We start from the raw sequence: 22952 nt of genomic DNA, 5'->3' as shown, positions 1-22952 counted from the left end.
GAACACAAAGAATCAGTAATTGGGTTAAGGGATCCTCAGGGGTACCAAGGCAGGATGGTTGGGAGGAAATGGGGAGCTAACAACGAGTTCTAGAAGGAAGAAAATATTCTAAAATGGATTGTGGTACGTACAGTGCTTCCTGATATGACTGAATTATTGAATTGTATGATGTTTGGATCATGTTCCAATAAAAAAATTTCACTGATTAATTATAGAAGTAGATATCCAGTCCTTTCTTCCAAGTTAATCGTGGATTACAAACTCCTCTGAAACTTTGTACCATGACTGACTATGCAGACATTTGAAATATCTGTGGCAATACTTCTAGCCATACAGAAGCATAGAAGCCACCAGGATGTAACAAACAAACCAATGAGTGGTGGAGTGGGTCTGTAAATATGTACAATCATGGTGGAAAGATATACAGCACTACCTAGATTGATTTAACAATACTTCAGTTGGGTAAATACAGTAGGAAGTAAAAGCCATAACAAGAACAGGCATATGCGTTCTCATGTATATCACAGCAGTGTTTGCAATAGTAAGAAAAAGGAAATAGCCCAAATGCCTATCAGTAGAAGAATGGAAGAGGAAATGCTGGTACAGGCATCCAGTGGAATTACTACGCATTGCTAAAATACCCCAATGAAACCACAAAGCAAATCCACGACATGGATGGACCTGGAGAACATTATGCTGAGTGCACTTGGTCAGTATCAAAAGGACAAACTGTTAAGAAAAATACTGTGGAAGGATAAAACCCAAGACAAGGACTTTTGTACAAAAGGAAGCAGACTTTGGAAATTCCCATGGGAGGGAGTGCAAGTGGGGAATGATGAAGCAATAGACTAGAAGGTACAGACTTGGGTAAAGGGGAGATGGCAGGCCATGATGAACCAAACTCACTGCCATCATGTTGATTTTGTCTCATAGTGACCATATAGAGCAGGGTAGAACAGCCTGGATGGGTTTCTGAGATTAACTCTTTAGAGGAGTAGACAAGCTTGGTTTTCTCTTGTGAAGCAGTCGGTGGTTTCAAACTGCTGATCCAGCCCAACACATTACTATACGACCAGGTCCAAGAGAGGAAAACAGAAAGAAAGGTAGAGGAGACACATGGGGTAGAATGTTGGCATTGATGAGTGGTTTGGGCTATTGAATGGGAAGTTGATTGTCTAAAATATTAACTCTGCACATAACTCACAATAAATTTCATTAAGAAATAAGAAAGGACATACTGATCTGTCACACACAGAAAAACTCTCCAATCCATTCCTTCCTTCTCACTGGCGAGTTCATTCTATTATCATTCTTGTCTGTACTGGATTTTCTTCTACTTATTTCTTGTCTAACATTCTCTCAAACCACATTGCTTGTTGAAATTTTTTTAAAAATCAAATATAATCACAAAAATTACCTACCTGTCTCCTTTCAAATATTAACTGGCCTTCAGTAACTATAGAACATAACCCACTAACTCATAATTTACCATAATTTAAATGAACTATCTCTGGTTCTTATAATAAACCATGGTATTTTTCACTTCTATGGCTTGGGGCACCTGGGGTTCTTTCTGCTCACAGGTTCAGACATGACGATTTTCTTTTAGCACTACTCTCATTTCAAGAGCTCCCCCCGCCCCCCACAAATCTTACAACCTAGTCAGACTGTCACACAATGAGTCACGAGAGAAGCAGGGCAAGTAGCTGTTCAGCAAGAATACTCTGAACCATCCTGCCCAGACAGATATTCTAACACTATCATCATTAACCAGATGTGCGTTCATTCATACTAGTAGCCTTCTCTATGAAACAACAATGGTACTGACGCTAAACAGTTACATGGAACAAATGATAGCTAAAAATATAGTTGGAACTCTCGCCAATCTAGTCCATCTTATTAAACCTTACTTAATATTGATTCATCATGTTTTTTAAATGCCCATTATTTATATTAAGGACCCTTGGTGGGTTATGTGGTGGCAGTTCAAACCATCAGTTGCCCTCCCCACTCTCCCAGCCCTCCCAAAAAAAACCCAACAAGGAAAGAAAGGAAGACGAGGCTATCCGCGCCCATAAAGATGCAGAGCCTCAGAAACCTGTCGCTGGGCAGTCCTACCCTGGACTATGGGGTTCCTGGGCGTCAGATGAACATGATGGCAGTGATTTGGGCTTGTTTGTTTTTGCATTCTGCATATGGGAAGAAAGGCCTGGTTTTCTGCTTCCGCAAAGGTAGCCACGGAATGCAACAGTGTGATTCCTTTATGCCTGGCGTGCCATAAATTGGGAGTCAACACGATGACAGCTAATGACAACAGCACTACGTATAGTATACTGTTTGAGGTCGTTTTGGATTAGCACAGCCACCGTAACAATGGGCTAAATCATAGCCGTGGTTCTGAGGATGGCGTAGGAGCAGGCAGCTTTTCGTTCCGTCACAAATGTCTGAGATCGCTATGAGTCTGAGCTGACTTCATGCGACCTCACAACAAGAACAAAGCCATTTTATGGATGCAAATTTCAAAAAGAAAACCTTCTCATTATCAACTAAGGGATAAATACTTAATTCTAACCATACACAAGAGAATACAAGTAGTAAACTCCCAGCATAAAGCACTATACGGTTTATGTGTCTATTTATTTTTATTTACATGAACTAATGCTGGAAGACTACACAAGAGATTGGTGACAATAGATCTCTGGGGAGACATCATGGGGTACTGGGAAGTAGGGCTGGGCAAGAGACCCCTTTCAAACAAATAAAATGAGCACCGTTAGAAAATTTTTTGAAATAAAATCAAGAACACGAATACTGCAAGACCACAGAGGAGAAGCTACTCAGTTGCAGGGAGGATTTGGGAAAACGTCTTGACAGAGGTCCGATCCAAGGAGCTTTTCCTGGGGAGTTGCCCCACATCCTAACTAAGGAATAGATTTTATTATCCTGTGAAATCATCCCCTTCAGGAGACCTGGTGATGTGATCAAGTGCTCGGCAGCTGACCTAAAGGTCAGCAGTTTGAGCCCACCAGGCGTGCTGCAGGCGAAGGGTGTGGTTGTCTGTTTGCATAATGATTAAGCCTTAGCAACCTTGTAAGGAAGTTCTACTCTAGCCTACAGGCTCACTAGGAATCAGAGTTGGCCCGAAGGCAAGTCGCTTTTCTGCTTATCCCGTGGCTGTAAACAGAACAGGAAGGGTTCTATGAGCAAGCACATATGTGGTCAAGTTGTAAATTGCATAGTACCTGAAAGGATATAAAATATTTCATATTCTGAATCCCAAGACGTCTACATTAATAAGGTATAGCGCATTAAAGGGAAAGACCACAAGGCTTCTCAATTATTGACTAATGAAGAGTCCATATTGTGTAGACCTGGACCGTGCAGAATTAGGTGTGCATGGTAAGATGTGTTTCTGGCCTCTATATATTAGATGCTCAGTAGCATATCCCTCCCACTAGATAGCACCCCCCATAAATTGTGACCACCACAATTGTTCCTAGACAATGCCAAACCCAGGACGTGGTGGTGGGGACGGGCACCGCCATTTTCCTGGACCTCTGCAGACTAGTATGCTTCAAAATCCCTGCAGTGTCAGGACTCGCTAAGGCTTAGAAGGTTGGCGCGAATGAATGTCCGCAGTGTGACAGAAGAGGACAATGCTTTGTGCTTTTCTACTCTTGGCTAACTGGAACAATGCACTGCCAGCGAGTCCATTCTGACTCACAGTGACCCCACAGGACAGAGTGGAACTGCCCGGGTGGGTTCCCAAAGGTAACCCTTTATGGGAGGAGAAAGTCTATCTTACCCCTGGGGAGGTGCTGATGGTTTCAAAGTGCTGCCCTCTGATGCTCAGTCAAGGCATCACCCCTACACCCCCAGGACTAGCTTAGGAGGGCAAAAATGCCCATCCTCTCCCCAGAGCTACCTGGCAGGGCTCTATAATTTATTAGTATGGCTCTATTTTTTTTAGCAGTTAACTTTGAAATTCCATCACTCGCAAATATGAACGTTGGAGGTGGGAAATAATTCTCCCCGCCACATATTCACAATCTCATCTTTCCTCCGCCTTTTCACAAGGGCTGCTGTGTAAAAAGCCCCTGGGTTGTTTGATTTAAATAAAATGTATTCTTGGGGGAGATGTGAAAAGAGATTTTTTAAATGGCATTATTTTGCCAGCTGCTTTATATGGGCATTTGATATTAAGTGATACAGAAGCCTTATCTTATTACAGTAGGAGAGGAATCTAATGCAAAGGTTATGCTGGTATTACAATAAAAATGCCCAATAACTTATTAATCTTGTGCTATTGTGTTACCCTGAGGATAGTATTCACGGGTCTGACTCTAACAATATTGCCTGTGGACCTGAAACACAAGCCAACATTGTTTATTTCCATGTGCAAATAGGGTTTTCTGTGTTTCCCTACAGTAAGGAACATTTTACCCTGCGGTTATTGATAGATCCATGTTATTTTTATCGTCAGTGAAATAAGATTTCACCATATTACTACTGACTACCAAATCCCCTGAAGATGACTCTTCTGCAGGCAACGTAATGTCCCATTATGGGCCTAGAAGTGAATTTGCTGGATTTATGGGAGGCACTTCTAACTTCCAACGAACCAAGTAACTCTTTGCACTCCGACAAATATGAAGTATTCCAAAGGACAGCTGTTAATCCTACAGATCACTTAGTGAGCTTCACTTAACCACATGCCATTTGCTCTCCCGTCATGTGAGGTCATGAACTCACATGCCTAAAGCGAAGTTTCTCCAAATGGCCCTTGCGTTTCGCACTCGGTGATTCCGGGTCTCAAGGGGCTGTCCTGGTATTACAGAATATTTAGTAGCATCCCCAGCCACTTGCATGCCAGTAGCACATCCCCACAAATTGTGACAACCAAAGCTGTCTCCAGACATCTTCAAATGTCCCCTGGCAGGCAAAACTGCCTCTGATTTACAAGCCCTTGGCTAAGGACATAAAGGACATTTGCCAGACACACAAGACTGTATGACTCTTGAGAAAGCAGCATCTCTGAGGAAAGGAAGGTATTTTCGGGAAAAGAGTGTGCTAACAGACTTCATCCCCAATTCTATGTAACAGCATGGGCAAGGCATTTATCACCAGGTCCAAAAATATAAAGTCGCATTTTTCAAATTGTCTTTGCTTTGCTGTTATGGCTAAAAAGCTCTGCCATTTGTTCCCATCTCAGTTCCCCAATTTTTTAAAAAAAGCATCTATGCTTGAAGTATCTATTTGGATGCTCTTTTTTTTTTTTTAAGTCTGAAACCTATATGACAGTATTTTCAAATCATGACAGATCTACCGCATGGACTGAGGAAGAAAAAAAGAAACACCGAAGAGGTTGGGAAGCATATTTTGCAGTTCTCTGGTCCTGTGTATTTTCTTTAGATCTGATACTGCTAAGCTTCGTGGTTTAAGTAGAGGGTTTCCTGTAAATTCATCCAGTTTATGTTTGGGCTTGGGAAGAGCTTATTGCAGAATACCAGAATTAGGGGATCAAGACAGCGTGCCGACACTGTTCTCCCCAGTCCATTTTCCGTTCTAAATGACTGGGACTTGAGTGACAGCGCTGGAACGCTCTGGGAAGGATGACATATCATTCTTGTCTGATGGATAGGGTTAGAGCCAGAGAGAACAAAAATGCAATAAACTTTCCCTAAGGGTTCCTTTTGCTCGTGTCAGTTTACTTGGCTGAGTTCTTCCTGTTTATGCTGTCTGCTTCCCCCGTAGAATTTCCTGTAAACTCTGCCTGTCAATCCACACTCATTGCTTTCATTTCCAATACTCTAATTGGTGCCTTCTACAAAACAGAACAGCCACGGTAAAATCTGATGTGCGATTCGTCCTGGGTAGCATGAGAGGCTGAATCTGGGTTTGTAACAGAAGTTAAACCACAGCATGGTGAAAGAGATGGTCTGTCAAGAGTACCTGTCACATCGTTATGAGACTCAGAGTAAATCTTACTGTTCACTGCCTCATAAATAAAATCTGTCAACGATAAGTCCCAAGTGCAATTTCAATTTGCAGATCGTAAATGGAAACCATGATATTCCTAGGAAAAGACTGTTTCCCTTAGTTCCAAATACCCCTGCATGCTTAATATGTATGAATGTATTAATGAAGCTTCTACACTGAGTGTTGCCTAAGGTCCCTAGTGGAGCAAGCAGTTTGCAATTTGACTGCTTATCAAAAAGTTCATGATTCAAACACATGCAACCATAGCATAGAAGAAAGTTCCTGGCAGCGTGTTTCTGTTAACGCACTGAGGCAGTTCTGCTCTGTTAACACGGGGGGGCTCCCAAGAGGTGGCAGTGTCCCAACAGCAATGGATTGGATTTGGCTTGAGTTTCTTCAGTTATGTGACCATGGACTCTCTCATTGGAATCTCACCCACAGCTTCCTACACGGGCTAGAGACCTGTCTGCTAAAGTCCCAGCATGTTGTCATTGGACACTGTGTACTCGACTCGATGTTTGCTTTCCCCCAAGGCCAGCCATTCCTTCAGCAGCTACTTCGTAGATATCTACTGAGCTTCGGACTGTATTCTCGACAACAATATTGACGTGTCCTCTGCTTTCTTGGAACTGACCTTCTAGAGAGGGATCAATACAGAAATAAAGAAAAACATGTAAAGATGATGACAGTGTGATCAGAGAAATGAAGACAATAAATGAGGGCAAAGTGAAGGAGAGCGACTGGGAAGGAGCCGGTGGTAGTTTTAGACATTACTCTCATCAGTTGGTCTGACTAACGTAATAACTACAGAAAGAAGGTTAGAGTGCTGTGTTCTAGAGGGCAAGAGGCAGGAGAAATGAGAGAGGCAGGCAGGGGCCAGATTGGATTAGCCAATACAGGGTGTTGGCATTCTGTTCTCACTACAGTGAAGGATCCAGATAAGATATGATCTAAGTAGCCAAATCAAAAAATTTGGAGTGACATTAGAGCCTTGCCGTGTTTGGAGTTCATAGTAAATGCGCAGTAATTTTTTTTCTAAGTCAGAGGATGGTTGCTTTTCCTTGCATAGTAATTGACTTTTAAATGGAGTTATATATATATGAGTTTTCACAAATATATATGCCCAGTCTACTACAAGAATCAAGATACTCAAAACCAATCTCACTGCCATTAAGTTTGCTGTAGTTCACAGCAACCCTATGAGGCAGAGGAAGGCTGCCCTGGTGGATTTCTGAAAGTAGAAAGCCTCATCTTTCTCCCACAGAGTAGCTGGTAGGTTTGAACTGCTGACTTTGCAGTTAACAACTCAAGGCGTAGTCTACTATGCCACTGGGACTTCTGATCAAAGTACAGAGCAATTATAAATCTCCCCAAATTCTCTTCTGATACTCAGTGAAGCAGCATTCCTTTGACACTAAGACCTAGGCATCTATTGATGTATTTTCTACCTGTCCATATTATTACAAAAATTGAATCGTATTATCGAGATGCTTCCACACAGCATAATGTGTATGAGGTTTATCCCAGTGTTATAGGTATTGATCATTCTTTCTTTTTCATTATTGAGTAGTATTCCATTGTTCAGATGGACAGTGTTGGCTTATCCATTCAATTGAAGGACATGTAGGTTGGTTTCAGGTTTAGGTGATTTTGAATAAGGCTACTTGACACATTATATTAAAGTTTTCTTTTAAATGTATGCTTTCATTTGTCTTAGAACATTTTTGAGTGGAACTGGTGGGCCATACAGTAATGCTATATTTAACTTTATAAGAAATTGCCAATATATTTTCCAACGTGACCAAACCATTATCTGTTCCCACAAGCATTGCATGAGAGTGTTCCAGTTCTCTCTGAATTGTTTCTAGTGTTTGTTTTGTTCCATTTCGTTAAAAAAATTTCCCAAGTACTCTCAGGATGCTTTAAAATTTTAATAATAAACTTAGGGGTCTGCTGGGTATGGAGTAGTAAGAAGTTAGCACACAATGGGGGTGATCTTTCAGATCCATTTGTTTTCTTACGAAAAAGAGGATGATTTGTGGAATCCTTGTTGAGAGCCACATACACTAAAACTAAGATCACAAGTATCCAACCTTAGATCAAAGACTTTTATAAAACTCCAATATGAAGAAATCACTCCTTAAATCATGGCAATCTTGACACACAAGCCTGCCATCATCAATGCATTTCTTCATGAATTAATTCCTTCCAGGCAATCCCTGATATCCTCTATTCAAAAGGACAGTGACCACTCCAGTGTGATAAAATTGTATCCCCCAAACTCAAACCTCAGTCATATATATACATTCACACATGCATACATACATACATGCATACATATACTCCAAGGAAACATGTTTCCTTAGGGTATGGCAAAGTAAAATATTTTTTCTGCATTATCCCTTGTACACATTTTTTTTTTTCCAAATCCAGCTTTCACATCAGTAAAGTCATTCCTTTCTGGGCTCTCAGTTTTGTCTGCTCCGTGGCTGAGCTCTGTGGCTTTTCATTTTCCCTGTAAGGCAAGGAGGACAATGAGTTCAAAGTGCTGCAAATAAATATGAACGTGCAGTAAGCATGCAGATTCTAAGGAATGGGTTGAGCGGAGATACATGTGTCACTAATTTCCTCATCTGGAGGTTTCTGTGGGCCAGTTTTGCTGTGGGACAGGACATCCTACCTCTTATTTATATAGTGAAGAGTGAATACAGAGAACTAGAAAACAGTTGTTTTTTTTTTTCAATTTTGGGAGGACTCTACAATGGTATAGCACTAGGTCCTTGATGGTCTACCAAAACACACACACACACACACACACACAAACTTATTCCCACAGGGAAATAAAGTGATAAATTGTTCCCTTGTTTTTCCCTGTCTCTTAGAGAAAGTATGTAGCTCACTTGCTACATAAGGACACCGACCTCTAAGTAGAATAAAATATTTAGACCGTTCTAGGTGCTGCTCCTTCGTTTCTTGACTAAGTAGGTGGTTCCGCTGGGTCTGTGCCGCATCAGCCCCTTTCGGAAACTCAGTGCTGTCCTTTTGCGTTTCCTTCAGAGAACTGTAGAGCGGCATTTCCTTTAAATCTGTGCACCTGCCTTTTCTCCCCCTAATGGTTACAGACACGGTTACACTCGCGTGGCATAAGAGAGATTTTTGTGTGGCCCATTTTTATAAGAGGACTCAAAGTTGTCACTTTGTTCGGAACGATTGATTTCCCCGAGTGGGCTCAGAGACTGTAAATCTCGTGGCCGCTCCTGTGAACCGTCGGAGGGAAACGCGAGGGTGGAACGCTGTCTTTCTTTCCCCAGGGAGCTCGGTAGCACTTGATTCGCAGCCAGGCAAGCAGTCGCTTCATGAATCTTCTTTTTTTTGTTTTCTGTTTGCAGATTTTATTCTTCACCGTACAGTATTGCAACCAACCGCATGATTCCACAGACATCTATCACGCCATTCATTGCTGCTTCCCCTGTCTCCACATACCAGGTAGGTCCAATCCCCCGCACCTCCGGAGTGGCCTCCCTCGCCAAGGGTAGTCTATCCAGAGCCAGTAGGACAGAATCAAAAGGAAAGCTGTCTCCATACACTTTAGTTACGCCCGAATGTAATGATCCTCGAGTTAAATGAACCAGCCTACACTCTCGTGGGCCCGTTTGCATGCACGCCACTGAATAATACAATGTGCATACTCTTCATTCTTCCCGTTGGGTGCTGGCAACTGCGCTGCTTTCAGGCCAACATAGCTCAAGGACTACTGCGAAGTGATTTTATTTTCTGTTTTGGTTGTTCGCGAGCCTCACTGGGATTTTGTTTGTTTGTTTGTGTTCCTTAGAAAAGCACAATTCAGGGATTCCCCTCCCTCACTCCAGGAGACTGTACCATGTTCATCTCATTTTGTCACCGCTGTCCTGGTAAAGCTACATGGATAGGTGTTGGCTCAGGTTTCCAAAGCAAGCGGGAGACTGGGGCTGTGGTAAAACACTATACCCATGCCTCGCTCTTCCTTCATCCTCACTTCAAAGAGACTGTAAGGCTCTGCGTGTGAAAACTCTAGAACATCTCAGATTCAACGTGTGTTTTAAACCTGCGTTGATAGCCAATGAATTGGAGTGGGTAGGTGAATTGTAGCCATGCTTCCCCTTCGAAATAGCTTCCTCCTTTCGTGTCTCTGAATGATCAAATAGGATACACTCCCTGTTCCTCTCTAACTGTAAGGATTTCTGGAACTGCTTTTCTGTGCTAATTAGAAAATGCTTATGCATGCAGCCGACAGCAAGACAGTGTCTAGTCTTATTTTGTGAAAGTTATGACAGCGAGAGAAAGAGAGCGTGCAAGCGTGAGCATGGACATACTTCTAGATGTGTTGCAGATGGGGGGGCGGTATGGCGTGTTTCACGGGGGTAAAACTATACTGTTGTGACGAATTCAGTGAAGCTTCACCGTATTCAGCCATAACATGCTGCTTTTCAGGTTGTCCCAGCTACCAGAGCCTCAAACCTGAGATTAGATACAGTTTTGTTTGTTTGGTTTTGGTCTGACTGATTCCCCCTGAAGCAGATCATTTTCATTGTTTGTCTGCGCACAGACTCCTGCGATATGTCGGTAGTCCAGTGGAATAGACGAGCACTGGAATTGCACTCGAGGGTGTCCCAGGAGCGGCTATCTTAATTGCCTTTCCGAGGGACCTATGAGGCTCTGTGCAGATGCTGGGGGTCTCTGCACTGTCTGCAGGCCTGCCTGGTCGTAGAGTGTGTATATATCTACACACCCATGGATAAGTGTTTCCATTTTTTTTTCTTCATCTTGGCCTCTGTCTCAGCCAAGACCACCCACTGAGTTCCAGGGTAGAGCACTTTGGTGTCATGCATAACATATCCACAGAAAAGTGATTTCACTTGGGAGGGCTCTCGTGTGGAATTTAGTTGCTGCTCCCTTTTCTCAGAAAGGGAATCAGAGCAATTTCCTCTGTTGTTGATTCTTGCCACTCACTGCTTCTTCTTTCCTTGCTTTATTTTAAAAATCTAAATTGCCACTGGCAATTCCATTGAAAATTCCACATGGAAAGCAATACGGTAATTTCACATGGCAAAACACAATCTTCAGGGTTCGCCTCGTGACAATCTGCTCTTATAAGCTGACTTTCTTTACCTGGCACATGGTTCCCAGAACAGTTGGCGGGCCCCACCCTCCTTTTCATTTGCCACACAGATGGCTATAGGAGAAGAAGGTTGTGAAGAAGGTTTAACCCAAAGCCTTCCCCCAAAACTTCTAGATAAGCTATTTTGTTCTGGACCTAACTTTAACGTCTACTTCCAAGAAAGTATGGCCTGAACTTTTGAAAGTACAATCAATGAAGAAAAAAATTGCTAAAAGAGGAAGCCATAGCTGTTCACGCTTGCCTTGTTCGTTATGTTAAGAGAGCTCTGAGACCTGAGTACCATGTAGTCTCTGAGGCCGCCTAAGACTTGCTAGTCTCCATCACTAACCTCCAAATATGCCTCAAAACTCAACCTGGACCATGGGGCATCATAGTCAGCTCTAGTGGAACAGCTTCTAGTGAATCCTTTATCCTTGATCATGGTTCAGAGACCTAATTAATCAGCCCTCGGCACTTCCCTTCTATCCTTGGTTTTGAGCACTAAGTAGCTGTAAAGTCAGATGGACTCCACTTCCTTCTGTCCTAGTGTGATTCCACTGAGCACTAGACCCAAGTTGTCTCTGTGATTGCTTTGTGCTAACAAACGCTGTTTGATGCATAGGTCCAGAGTACTTCATGGATGCCTCATCCGCCATACGCTATGCAACCAACAGTAAGTGTTCTCAGTCACCTGAGGCTACATATTTCTATTATCCCAGTGCAAGCTTGTGTCATGCATAGAAGCTTTGGTGCAAAGCTTTTGCTGTACACCATACTTCGTTCAGGCAGCCATGTTTTCCAATGATACTGCTGCGCCTGAATTTCTAACGAAAGCAAGTAGAGAGACGGAGGGAGAGAGAGAAGGAAGAGGGAGCAAGGGAGGTGATAGGGACAAAGTTCACTGGAGGAAACAGCAGCCGGCCTTGTGAGTTGTTGTCAACAGTTGTTAGGATTAGGACATTTCTGCTTCTTGCAAGAACTTGAGCAGTTCAGTCGTTCTCGCAGGGAAGCCTTTTGGTTGTCCTTCTCTCTTGTGTGTTTTGCTTTCTTTGGGTGCTTTCTGTCGATGCGTTTCTTGGGGGAATTGTAATTATCTTGACCGAGCATTGAGTGTAAGGAAATAGTTGAAATTTGGAAGTAATTGTCTACTAACAGATGGACATGTACAGAAAGACAGCAAAGTGAATGGGTATTTCTAAGTTAATTATCATCACGATCTTCTTTAATGGTAAATATCTTCCCCAGATGATTAAAATTCTATATTTGTTCAATTTCCTATTTAGGGACCGAATATTACGTTAGCCCAAAGTTTTAAATGTGATGTGTTTCATTTGAATATAGACTTACTGGTCAAGGTTCCGTTGATCTTTGGTCTTCCAGGCTTTCTAGTTGATAGAGAGGTATACTGAGGAGAGACAGATTCCAGTCGCAGATGACTCAAGGGAGAGGCAGGCGGAAAAGACTACAAGTCTGGGACAAGGTGCTCCCACTCCTGGATATGCTCACAAGTTTGCCTTTGTTTCCTTTTCTGGCACTGGCCCCAAGAGACTTCTGGAAAGGAAAATAAGAGAGCATATGTAAAAAAACTTTTTAATAGTGTGTATTATTGTTATTATTATTGAAGATGCTAGTTATGCACAGAAACAATGTTACCATTTTACCCTTTCAGAGCTTGCTTTGACTAAGGGGAACAAAAACTTGTTGACATCAGGTTGATTCTGACTCATAGTGATCCAACAGGACAGAGTAGACCTGTCCCATAGGGTGTCCACGCACTGTCACATCTCTCTCCAGTGGTAGAGTTGAGCCGCTGACCTTTTGCTTAGAAGCCACAGGCTTTAACCACTGTGCAGGCAGGTCTCCTCTGAGATCAGGTATAACACACTAAAGGGTACACTTGTATTTTCTGAACAAAAGAAGTCATTTCCAGGCCCTAGTTTCCATAGTTGAGCTTTGTCCATTTATGCTTTTGATGTTCTCCTAAAATTTTGATTTAAAAAATTTTTAAATATTGAAATACACTAGGGAACTTCAAGAAGTTAATAAAAAGTAGAATGTAAAACTAATGGATTTCAGCATGAACTGTCAAACAATATATAGCCCAGACTGGGTCAACACAGGAAAAGGGAAGAAAGCCTGTCAAGTTTTAAAGAGGAGACTTAAGAAAGCAACAACCATCTTCGAGAGAGAGAGAAGTGTTCGTCTATCATACAGCCCTGCACTGAGGTTAAGTATCCTCTTTGTGGCCAGAAGGAATGCACATCTGGGAAAATCTGAGTCGGTTACCAGCTGTCAGAGTAAGGAAGGTTCTGTCGTCCTTCTGTAGCTGGAAGGAGAAGGGGACGGCTGCGGCATGGGTTTTTCTTCAGCACCGCTCAGGACTTTGGTCATCTTTTTCATGCACATCTCTTCCCATCCATATGGCTTCGGCTCCATGCTGGAAGACAGCAGGTCGCACGTATCTTCCTGCAGCATCAGCGCCATGTCTTTTGTCCCCTGGGGTCTCCTGTGCGGCAGCGGCTGCCCACCAGTACTCTGTTACCCCCTGCAACTAACTGGTGCCGTGTTTGTAGGACCACTCATTTAAATCCGTACTATTTGTGATTCCTGGAATCACCCCCATCGCTTTGTTGGCTTTAGTACTGGACATTGGTTAAACACCATCAAGTGATCAAATGTGCCACCGCTGTTATTGACTCTCGCGGCAGTCTTTCTGCTTTATCTCCTGTAAATAATTTTTATCAAGAGGCCTTTTCATCTGCATCATTACTAGATGGTGAAATTAAACATTCTATGATGCTAAAATGTAAAAAGACTTAAGGCCATCTATGGCAGTGAGACAAAATAACTTGAGTCTGAAAAGAATCTCTAGCCCTCCTATGAAAATTTAAAAAAATAATATGATAGGTATAAAATAAAATGATCAAACTGAGTGGATCTGGAAGTACACGTGGCACAATAAGTATTTGTGTGAATGATGAATGAATGAATGAATGAATGACTAGATTGTGAGCTCTGACTTAGGCTTTTGTCATAGCAATATTTGCCAATTAAATGCCTTGGGTAAGAAGCTTAAACTTTCTGAAGCACCGTTGTTGTTTTTTATCTATAACATAGTCATACGAGCACATAATGAATTGCGTGTTTTGGATATTATGTGAAATAAAGTATTAAATAAGTAAAATATTATTATTCTATTATTCTTTTTAAAAATCATTTTATTAGGGGCCCATACATTCGCAAAACATTTGCTTTCCACCTAAGCCCCAGGCATCAGGTCCTCATTTTTCCCCTCCCTCCCTGCTCTCCCCTCCCTCATGAACACTTGATAATTTATAAATTATTATTTTGTCATATCTTGCCCTGTCCGACGTCTCCCTTCACCCACTTTTCTGTTGCCCATCCCCCAGGGAGGAGGTCACATGTAGATCCTTGTAATCGGTTCCCCCTTTCCAACCCACCCTTTCTCTACGTTCCCAGTATCTCCACTCACACCACTGGTCCTGAAGGGATCATCCGTCCTGGATTCCCTGTGTTTCTGGCTCCTTTCTGTACCAGTGTACATCCTCTGGTCTAGCCAGACTTGCAAGGTAGAATTCGGATCATGATAGTGGTGGGAGGGGTGGGGGAAGCATTAGGAACTAGAGGAAAGTTGTATGTTTCATCGTTGCTACATCATACCTTCTCTGGCTCGTCTCCTCCCTGAGACCCCTCTGCAAGGGGATCTCCAGTGGCCTATAAATGGGTTTGGGTCTCCACTCCACACTCCCCCCCCTCATTCACTATGGTAAGATTTTTTGTTCTGATGATGCCTGATACCTGAATATTATTATATTATTATTCAACTTTAGGCTGATTATATGAAATGAATATTAGCATAAAATGAAAGCTGAGAAGAAACAAAAATCACTTATTTCTTCCACATCCATGCTGCTTATTTAATTTATATTGCCAGTAACATTAGTGAAGGTGGTCTCTGTAGCTGTTAATAAAATGAATATTCTCAAGTAGTAGGCTTCTAACTAAGCCATTCAATATCTAACACTAAAGTTATAAAAAATGTCTGTTAGGTATCCACTTTATAGCACTAGCTGGTACCTACTTTACAAATAAATTTAAGATGTCGATATTTGTGTGTCAAGTAGGTTGTCCATAATTCATCATTGCTTGCAACTTTTCTCCTCAATCCCATTTTTCCTACCTGCACTTGAAGAAATTCTCATGTAAAAGTCTCACTAACAGCCATACGACACCCTTATCACCTGCTTTAGAGAAAGAAACCTTGCCTCCACAGATGCCCTATAGGTTCTCGCTCAGGTTTGCCTCTAAGGGCTCTAAGTTCTCAATCAGAATTAGATCAAAAACAATCCTTAGGCAACAGGCACAGAGGAGAGCAGAGTACCCTGGTCTTTACCAAGGCAGGTGAATGGTTAAACTGGAGTGGGAACAGTGAGAGAGAAATGAAGCAGCATAGAGGAGGGAAGGAAGAGTCAGAAGGACAAAAGGAAAACAGAAAGCCGAAGGGTAGAGCCTATGTTTAGTGACCTTGGAAAGTTGTCAAACCCCACTTAGGGCAGCAAAGTGTTTGTACTTTGTCATTGTTCTCCTGAACAGACGCTGAGGAGAAAGTACTGTAAGACTAAATTAGGATTCACGCTTTGCTTTCAAAGCAAAATCGCTGACTTTGTCAATGTGATCGGTTATTTGTGTTTGCTTCTTAGCACAGGGCTCTGTACTGTGCGCTCAAGTCTCACCATTACACTGACAGCATTTTAATAGATGATGGATTGTACCAAATATCTGCCCTGCATAGCTGCATAATGTCACATTGCACTCTCCTATGAATGCACAATGGCGGAGCTCATGTCGCCCTGGATGGGACATGGCGTGAACTACCAACAAAGAGGAAAGATGAGAGGGCCACAAGAGAAGCAGAGTTCTCTTTTCTTAAATTCTATTTAGGCTAATTTGAATCATAAATCCTTTGTTCTTCATAGAGTTATTTCATCACGAGGAGAAAGGTTAGCTTTCCTTTTTACTTAAAAGCAATTGGTTATCTATTTACAGCTTTCTAAGAAATGTAGGTTGACTAGGTTGTTGCAGTGCAGGGCTGAACTCTGATTTTTTTATGAGTAGTAAACCCCAAATTTAAAGCTGAATAGTAAAGGCAAGTTTCCCTTGTTCAACGAAGCTATTCAAGCTGCAGAATACTTGACCTTTCTTTAGTCTCAGTGTATAGGGAAATCATTTCAGAAGTTGTATTCCCCCAAATCACAGGTGCGTTTTCTATAAAAGCACATTAGTAAATGTACAAAAGAATGTTGTAAACGGTAGAATTCTGTTCCTTAAAAATTATGGTGATCAGATACCACCTTTTTAGCTAAAACCTAAGTAGAACAAAAAATGATATATCTTAAGTCTTCATTTTCAAACCCTTGACATTTTGCTATTAATTTAAAATTTATTATTATTTCAAACTTCTGTTAGACGTTCTTAGAGATATTGTAACTATGCATAATCCACTTAGATAAAGCATAATTGTATCAGTTGCATAAGCTTCAAAATGTCTTCTTTCTTCTTGAACCCTTTGATGTCAACTCCGCCCCACCCCTACCCCCAGGAACCCTTGTTGTTATATATTATTATCACTGTTGTTGTTTTCCTTGTTTTATACCATCCAATATATCCTACAATTCTGTTACTCATCCCCCTCAAATGGGATTACACATCCATCATTCTTATCAGCTCTGCCTTCTCCCCCTCCCCACCCTCTCTTCCAATACTCTCAGGGAATCATTACTCCTGTTACTATTTCTGAAGGATTATCAATCTTGGGTTTCATCCATCAAATGATCTTAACTGCACAAATGAACATACTAATGTTTACCAGGATTAATGAGGTAAAATAAGAACCATAATAGTGAGGGGAAGAGATGTGAAAGAACTAGAGGATAGTGTTTCATCAGTGCTGTTCTGCACCCTGCACTTAACGCATTTTCTGTGTGGCCCTTCTGTGAGGGACTGTCTGATTGTCTTACAGCTGGGTTTTGGATCCACTTTGTCCATACGCCTTTATGCCTTTTGAGTGCTTGTTTTTGAACTTCTGATATTTTCAAAGTACCAAGTGCAAAATTTTTTGCTCTCTACCAAGTCGAGCTGGTAAATATGCTTGTGGGCCACATCTCTTTTAAGTGAATAGCAAAAACAAAACAACAACCTGAATCCATAGGCATGCCCTCTACGGAAAGAAAATTCCAAGGAGTGAGAATAACCTTCAAAGGGAACAGGCATGAACCTATGAGCGCAACCTCCTTTCCTATACACTATCAGGTAAAGTCAATACAAGAAGCAAAACAAAAGCAATTTCTATGCCAGGGCAGCACATTTCTGGGCCACCCTAACTACTGTGGGAAATAGTACTGGCTCTACCACCGTGAGATGCAATTTCAAAAGGCTCCAGTAAATTATCAAAAGAAATCTTAGATGACTTTAGAATAAGAAAAAAAATCAACTTTAAATAATGAAATTAATAGACTCTTAAGTCAGAAAGGCATAAAAGCCCTCCCACCAAGAGCTCCTCCCCATCAACTGTGCTCTCTATAAACAAACTTATTAAGTCCTTATGTTACCACCCAGTCACGGTCTAAACACACAAACGTATCTCTATGCACATGCGTAAATTGCGTGTGTGTGTTTTAGATATATACACAATGTTATTCTATAAATCTTGCAGCTTACTTTCTTACCCCACGGTAATAAAACATCCTGCATGTCAAAACATTCAGGTCGCAATAGCAACGCCATAACATGCCTTTGTGTAGATGCACCGAGCTGTATTGACCAGGTTTTTCTCCATAGCCTTTTAAGTTGCTCTGAGTATTGGCGCATGAGCTCAGGGTGGTAATTTAAGCATTTGTGGGAAAATAAGAATAGGATAAATTTCTGGAACAGAGTATTTGTCTAGCTTTGCACTTCACATTGATTATTATCAATTTGCATGGTAAATGAGCGTTTTCATTTCCCCATGGCTTCAATTAACACTGGTGACCTATGTTTTAAATACTTGGCTAAAGTGATGATGAATGGTATCCTGTTGATATTTTACTTTGATTTCTGTGAGTTTTCGAGCTGTTGAGCTGGGGCCATACATTATTGCCCTGTTCTCCTTATTGCACGTTAATTTGCTTTGTGTTTTCTTTTGGGTGATGGAACCTTTCTTTTCTAAAAAACCTTATTGTGATCAGTTAACATCATCATATTCAAACTCACTCCCTGCTATCCAGTCAACTGAGACTCATAGCAACCCCACAGGACAGAGTAGAACTGCCCCGGTGGGGTTCCTGGGCGGTAATTCTTCACTGGAGTAGAAAGCCTCATCTTTCTTAGAACTGCTGACCGTACGGCTAGCCACCCAAACTTTTAGCCCATTATACCGTAGGGGTCCTTCTAACATGGTCATAGATACATTAAATGTTTATTGGTTAATATTATTTTGAATTATATTGTTTTTGCCTTATGGGATTTTAATATGTATATATTCAAATATATCAGACTTTCCCATGAGAGTATTTATTATTTTTTTCAAACCACGTGTTTTTTTCTCTGCTACTCAGTTTGCCATTGTAGTTCAAAAGCAGCCATAGACTGTACTTGAATGAGGGGGAATCTCTGAGTTCCAATGAAACTTTAATTACAGAAATAGAGTCATGAACGTGTTTAGCTTGTAGGTTGTATTTTGCCCGCCATTGTTTTCAGAGCATTCAGATTCCATACACAACACTTTCTCCACTATAGAGATTTAAATGTTGTGTATTCTCTTACTGTGTTTACAGAATAATTTCAATATGTATTATATTGTTTTCAATATTTGTTACTTTTAGTGTTTATTTTGTATTATGAGACTATGAACCAGATTTTAATATTTTCCCTCAAATGACTAACCAAATACCATAACAACTTCTACTTGACAAGTCATTTATGTTTTCACATTGATATAAAATTTTATGGCAATATTTATCGTTCAATAAATAGTTTTGTACCGCTGATAAATTTCTCCATTAGACTATATTCTATTGGTCTATTATTTCAGTTATTAAAATGTATAGACCTTATAAACCTGGTAGGCTCTGTCACTGGCATAGTTTTCTCATGTTTCAAAATCATTTTTCATGGATGTTAGTATGGTTTTATGAAATTAAAGAATCCACTAGAATGTTGACTGGAATAACTTTAAGTTTATATGATTATTTATGAGGTATTTCATAATATGACATATTGGCAATGTTGTCCTGTTCTGTGTAAGAAGGAAGGATGGCTTCCATTTACTCAAGACTGTTTTCTTTCCTGAAGTACTTTCAGAGAGTGTTAACCTTTCTCCGTGCTCACCTATGTTCTTTACATTTCTGCAATGTGTCATTTGGTGTCTTAATATTTTGTGACTGCTGTATGCTTCCTTGAAATTCTATTTCTCACTGGTCACTTTGGCATGTAGAAAAATAACCTATTTTGGATACCAATTTGATTGATCGTAAATTAAGAGTAGTCTTTATTCCAAAAATGATCGTCAAACATTGGGGAATATAATCAGCAATACAAATATTAGAAACATTTATTTTTTTCTAGTCCAAAGAATACTCATGTTAACATGAAATGGCATATATTTCCAGATGTATGTATGTATCAACTGAAGCCTTTCTCCCTGTTTACATTTACACACAGACATCATTGAAGGGATTAGAGAAGAACAAGATACATACGCATGTATTTTAATTTTGTATGCACGTGTGTGGTATGTATGTGGAGATCTATGGATACATTTCTTTCCCCCCCCCCAATGGGATCACATTGCATATACTATTGTGAAAAAAGATTTCAACTGCCTCGTTAAAAAGAAATTCTCCAATTAAAAGAAGAAAAAAAAGAAATTCTCTAATACTCAAAATTTCTTGAAAATGACCACTTGAAAAGTTCATTATAGGCTGTCTCCCCAAATCAGGCTCTAATTTGTGACTACATATTACCTCAGGTTGTGATGTCCTTTACCTCTCTGAACATGGCATAGCCTTTTTCTGCCTTCATGTTCAGAACAGACAAGCTTGACTGCCCAGCTGAACGCCCCACATTTTGGTATGTTGGGCTGATTCTGTATGGCGGTGTGATCACTGTTCTTCTAGCCTATGTGTGGGGAAAATAATCCAACCAATTATTTTTCTTAATTATCTTATTGTTTCCAATAGACACTTTTGTTGATTGTCTTGGGTTTTGCAGGTGATCAAAAATAATGTATTTTCTACCGTACTTCATATATGTACTTTTCTTGCCCATTTGCCTTGTAGTGCATTCCTTTTATACCTTATCATATGAGAATGCTACTATAAAAAGCCTTTTTTTAAAAAAAATCAACAATAGGCGTTGAATTTACCTGAAAAGCTTTTGAAAACTATTGAGATTCATTTTTTCCCTCTTCTTATGCATCTTATTTTGTGAATTTATTTTCATCTTATTATAATTAATATTATCAAATTTGTTCTTAAGATGTAACCACTCTATACAGAACTCTAGAGAGTCTATGGTCATAATGTAGCCTTTAAAAATGCTCTTCCATTATACTTATTCATATTATGGTTTTGACATTAATATCAATGAAATATACCATTGCTTTCTCTCTTACATGTCTTTTTTTCCTTGTATGAATCAGAATTATAAGGCTATCATAAAATAATAATTTAGAAGAGCTTTTTCTCTAAATTCTAGGAGCATATTAAATAGTATTATAAATATTATTTTTAAAGGATTCACACTTGACAATAACATGACTTTTGGGATAGTTGTATTTATTTCACCAAAACCTGTATTAAGAAATTATTTATTACTACTTTGAGATATAATTCTAGGAGAGTAGGAAATATATAATAATCCCATTATGAATTTATGACCATTTTGCCAGAGCCTTTTAAGGGTTTGTGAATATCAGACCTGATTATTATGTCTCTATTAGATTGTTGCACAGTTTATAATGTAGTTGATAAAATAATCGAGATAATTATGTTGTGAAATGTATAATCTTAGCCAAGTTGACATCATTGATGGTTTAACTATTAGTTGATTTTTTAGAACTTATAAATCTAAATATAGTATGAATTAAAGGTAGTTGTCAATTAATAAATAATTGCTATATATTAGCATTTGTAGAGCAACCACTGGCAATTTGGCGATCTTTGGGAACTCTTTCCCTCAGATGGTCACTTCAGTTCTTTTCCATTCCTGAGGCCTTTGCTAACCCCTAATTGACTCTTCATCTTAGGAAACATAGAATCTGGAGGTCAGTGAAAGAATAGGGATAATATATATTTAGCATTATGCTTTTGTTGAATATTCTAGGTGTTTTTGATACAGAAGAAGTAGCAAGGACTAACCTGGCCTCAAGTATATAGACTGATCGTAGATACTATTCTCACGTACATAGGGAACTTATATTTACACGAATCATCTCAGAAACATCAAATATTTAGTAATTGCATAAAATTAAATCGAGAGGTATCTATCAATAGTTAAAGGACAGAAAAGAACAAAGATATAAACATGAACTTAAAAGATATAAGTTACATTTATATGTTAAAGACAAAGGATTTCATTTTATTTGTTTTCAATTTTGCATTCAACAACCTGATTATTCATCTTACATTCAATAATTCATACACACTTTGTTTCAACTCATTTATTGCCATCTCTTAATGTGCCCTCATTTACTTTTTATTAGAAGTTGTAGATCAGCAAATATAGTTGAGGTTAAAAAAAAGTGTGTGTGTGTGTGTGTGTGTGTGTGTAGTTGTTGTTGCTGATGTTAGGAACTATTATGTTGGTCCAAGTCATAGTGACTCTACGCACAACAGAAAAAACACTTCGCTGTCCATCACCCAGCATCCTTACAATCATTGTTATTTGAGGCTGTTGTAACCACTGCAACAACCCATCTCCTTGATAGGCTTCTTCTTTTCCCTGCCCTTGTACTTTACCAAGCATGATGTCCTTTTCCAGAGAGTGGTCTCTCCTGATTAGACATCTAAAGTATACGAGTTGACATCTCTCTATCTTTGCTTCTCAGGAGCATTCTGTCTGCACTTCTTCCAAGACAAGTTTAGGAACTTTTTTTCTGGTAGCCCACAGCACTTTCAGTATTCTTTGCCAACATTATAATTCATATGCATCAATAGTTCTTCCTACTGCCTTCCTTATTCATTGTCCAACTTTCACACGCATGTGAGTTCATTGAAAATAGCAGAGCTTGGGTCAGGGATACTGTAGGTGAAAAAATACAAATAAAATATGTAAATTATTTTTTCAGGAACAAAGGGGCAAATAGCTTGCATTAAGGGAACAGATTTGTGTTCCGAGACAAAGGAAATATCTAGCTGGAAAGGTGAATTGCGATCTTTTAGAATACAGCTTTTATTAGTTAAATCTAGAAGACTTTCTTATACACTTTTTAACTCGGCAATCTAAAACTATTGTCTAGGATTTAGGCTTAATTTGTAAAATATAAAACAGCGTGAAATTATTTCACTTGTATGTGTGAACACATAATATTTTCCATTGAAGTAATGAAGAAATCAATCACAAAAGGGGAAAAATTAAACTGTGCTGCATTATAAAAGTGCCATTTTGAAAAGCCTGTGTAACAAGTATTTTCATATCCATAGAAGTCTGATTTTTTTTTTGCTTCTATGTTGATATTCTGAAAGCTTCTTGGAGGGATAGTCTCCTGAATCTAAGATACTTGCTTCCTAGGCACAGTAATGGCTCACTGCAGCAGGGTGCCAGGTCCTTTTAAATCCCC

The 22952-nt window shown here is 39.9% G+C and overlaps 1 protein-coding gene across 8 annotated transcripts in view; it reads left to right on the top strand.

Annotated features, from left to right (window-relative positions):
- The window catches only part of RBMS3 (RNA binding motif single stranded interacting protein 3), an 860635-nt gene that overhangs the window by 724126 nt on the left and 113557 nt on the right, over window positions 1-22952 (top strand). For 5 of the 8 annotated variants that reach the window (XM_075547116.1, XM_075547113.1, XM_075547115.1 and 2 more), the window contains exons 9-10: window positions 9369-9465; window positions 11739-11789. In XM_075547116.1, coding sequence (XP_075403231.1) covers window positions 9369-9465; window positions 11739-11789 — 148 coding nt within the window. The remainder of the gene's footprint in view (window positions 1-9368; window positions 9466-11738; window positions 11790-22952) is intronic. The other 3 variants (XM_075547121.1, XM_075547117.1, XM_075547119.1) reach the window with 1 other exon arrangement.

This window comes from Tenrec ecaudatus, chromosome 4, assembly GCF_050624435.1.
Source record: "Tenrec ecaudatus isolate mTenEca1 chromosome 4, mTenEca1.hap1, whole genome shotgun sequence".
NCBI classification, from domain to species: Eukaryota; Metazoa; Chordata; class Mammalia; order Afrosoricida; family Tenrecidae; genus Tenrec; species Tenrec ecaudatus.
The sequence above is the reverse complement of the archived record's forward strand: the minus strand, read 5'-3'. Positions and strand labels throughout refer to the sequence as shown.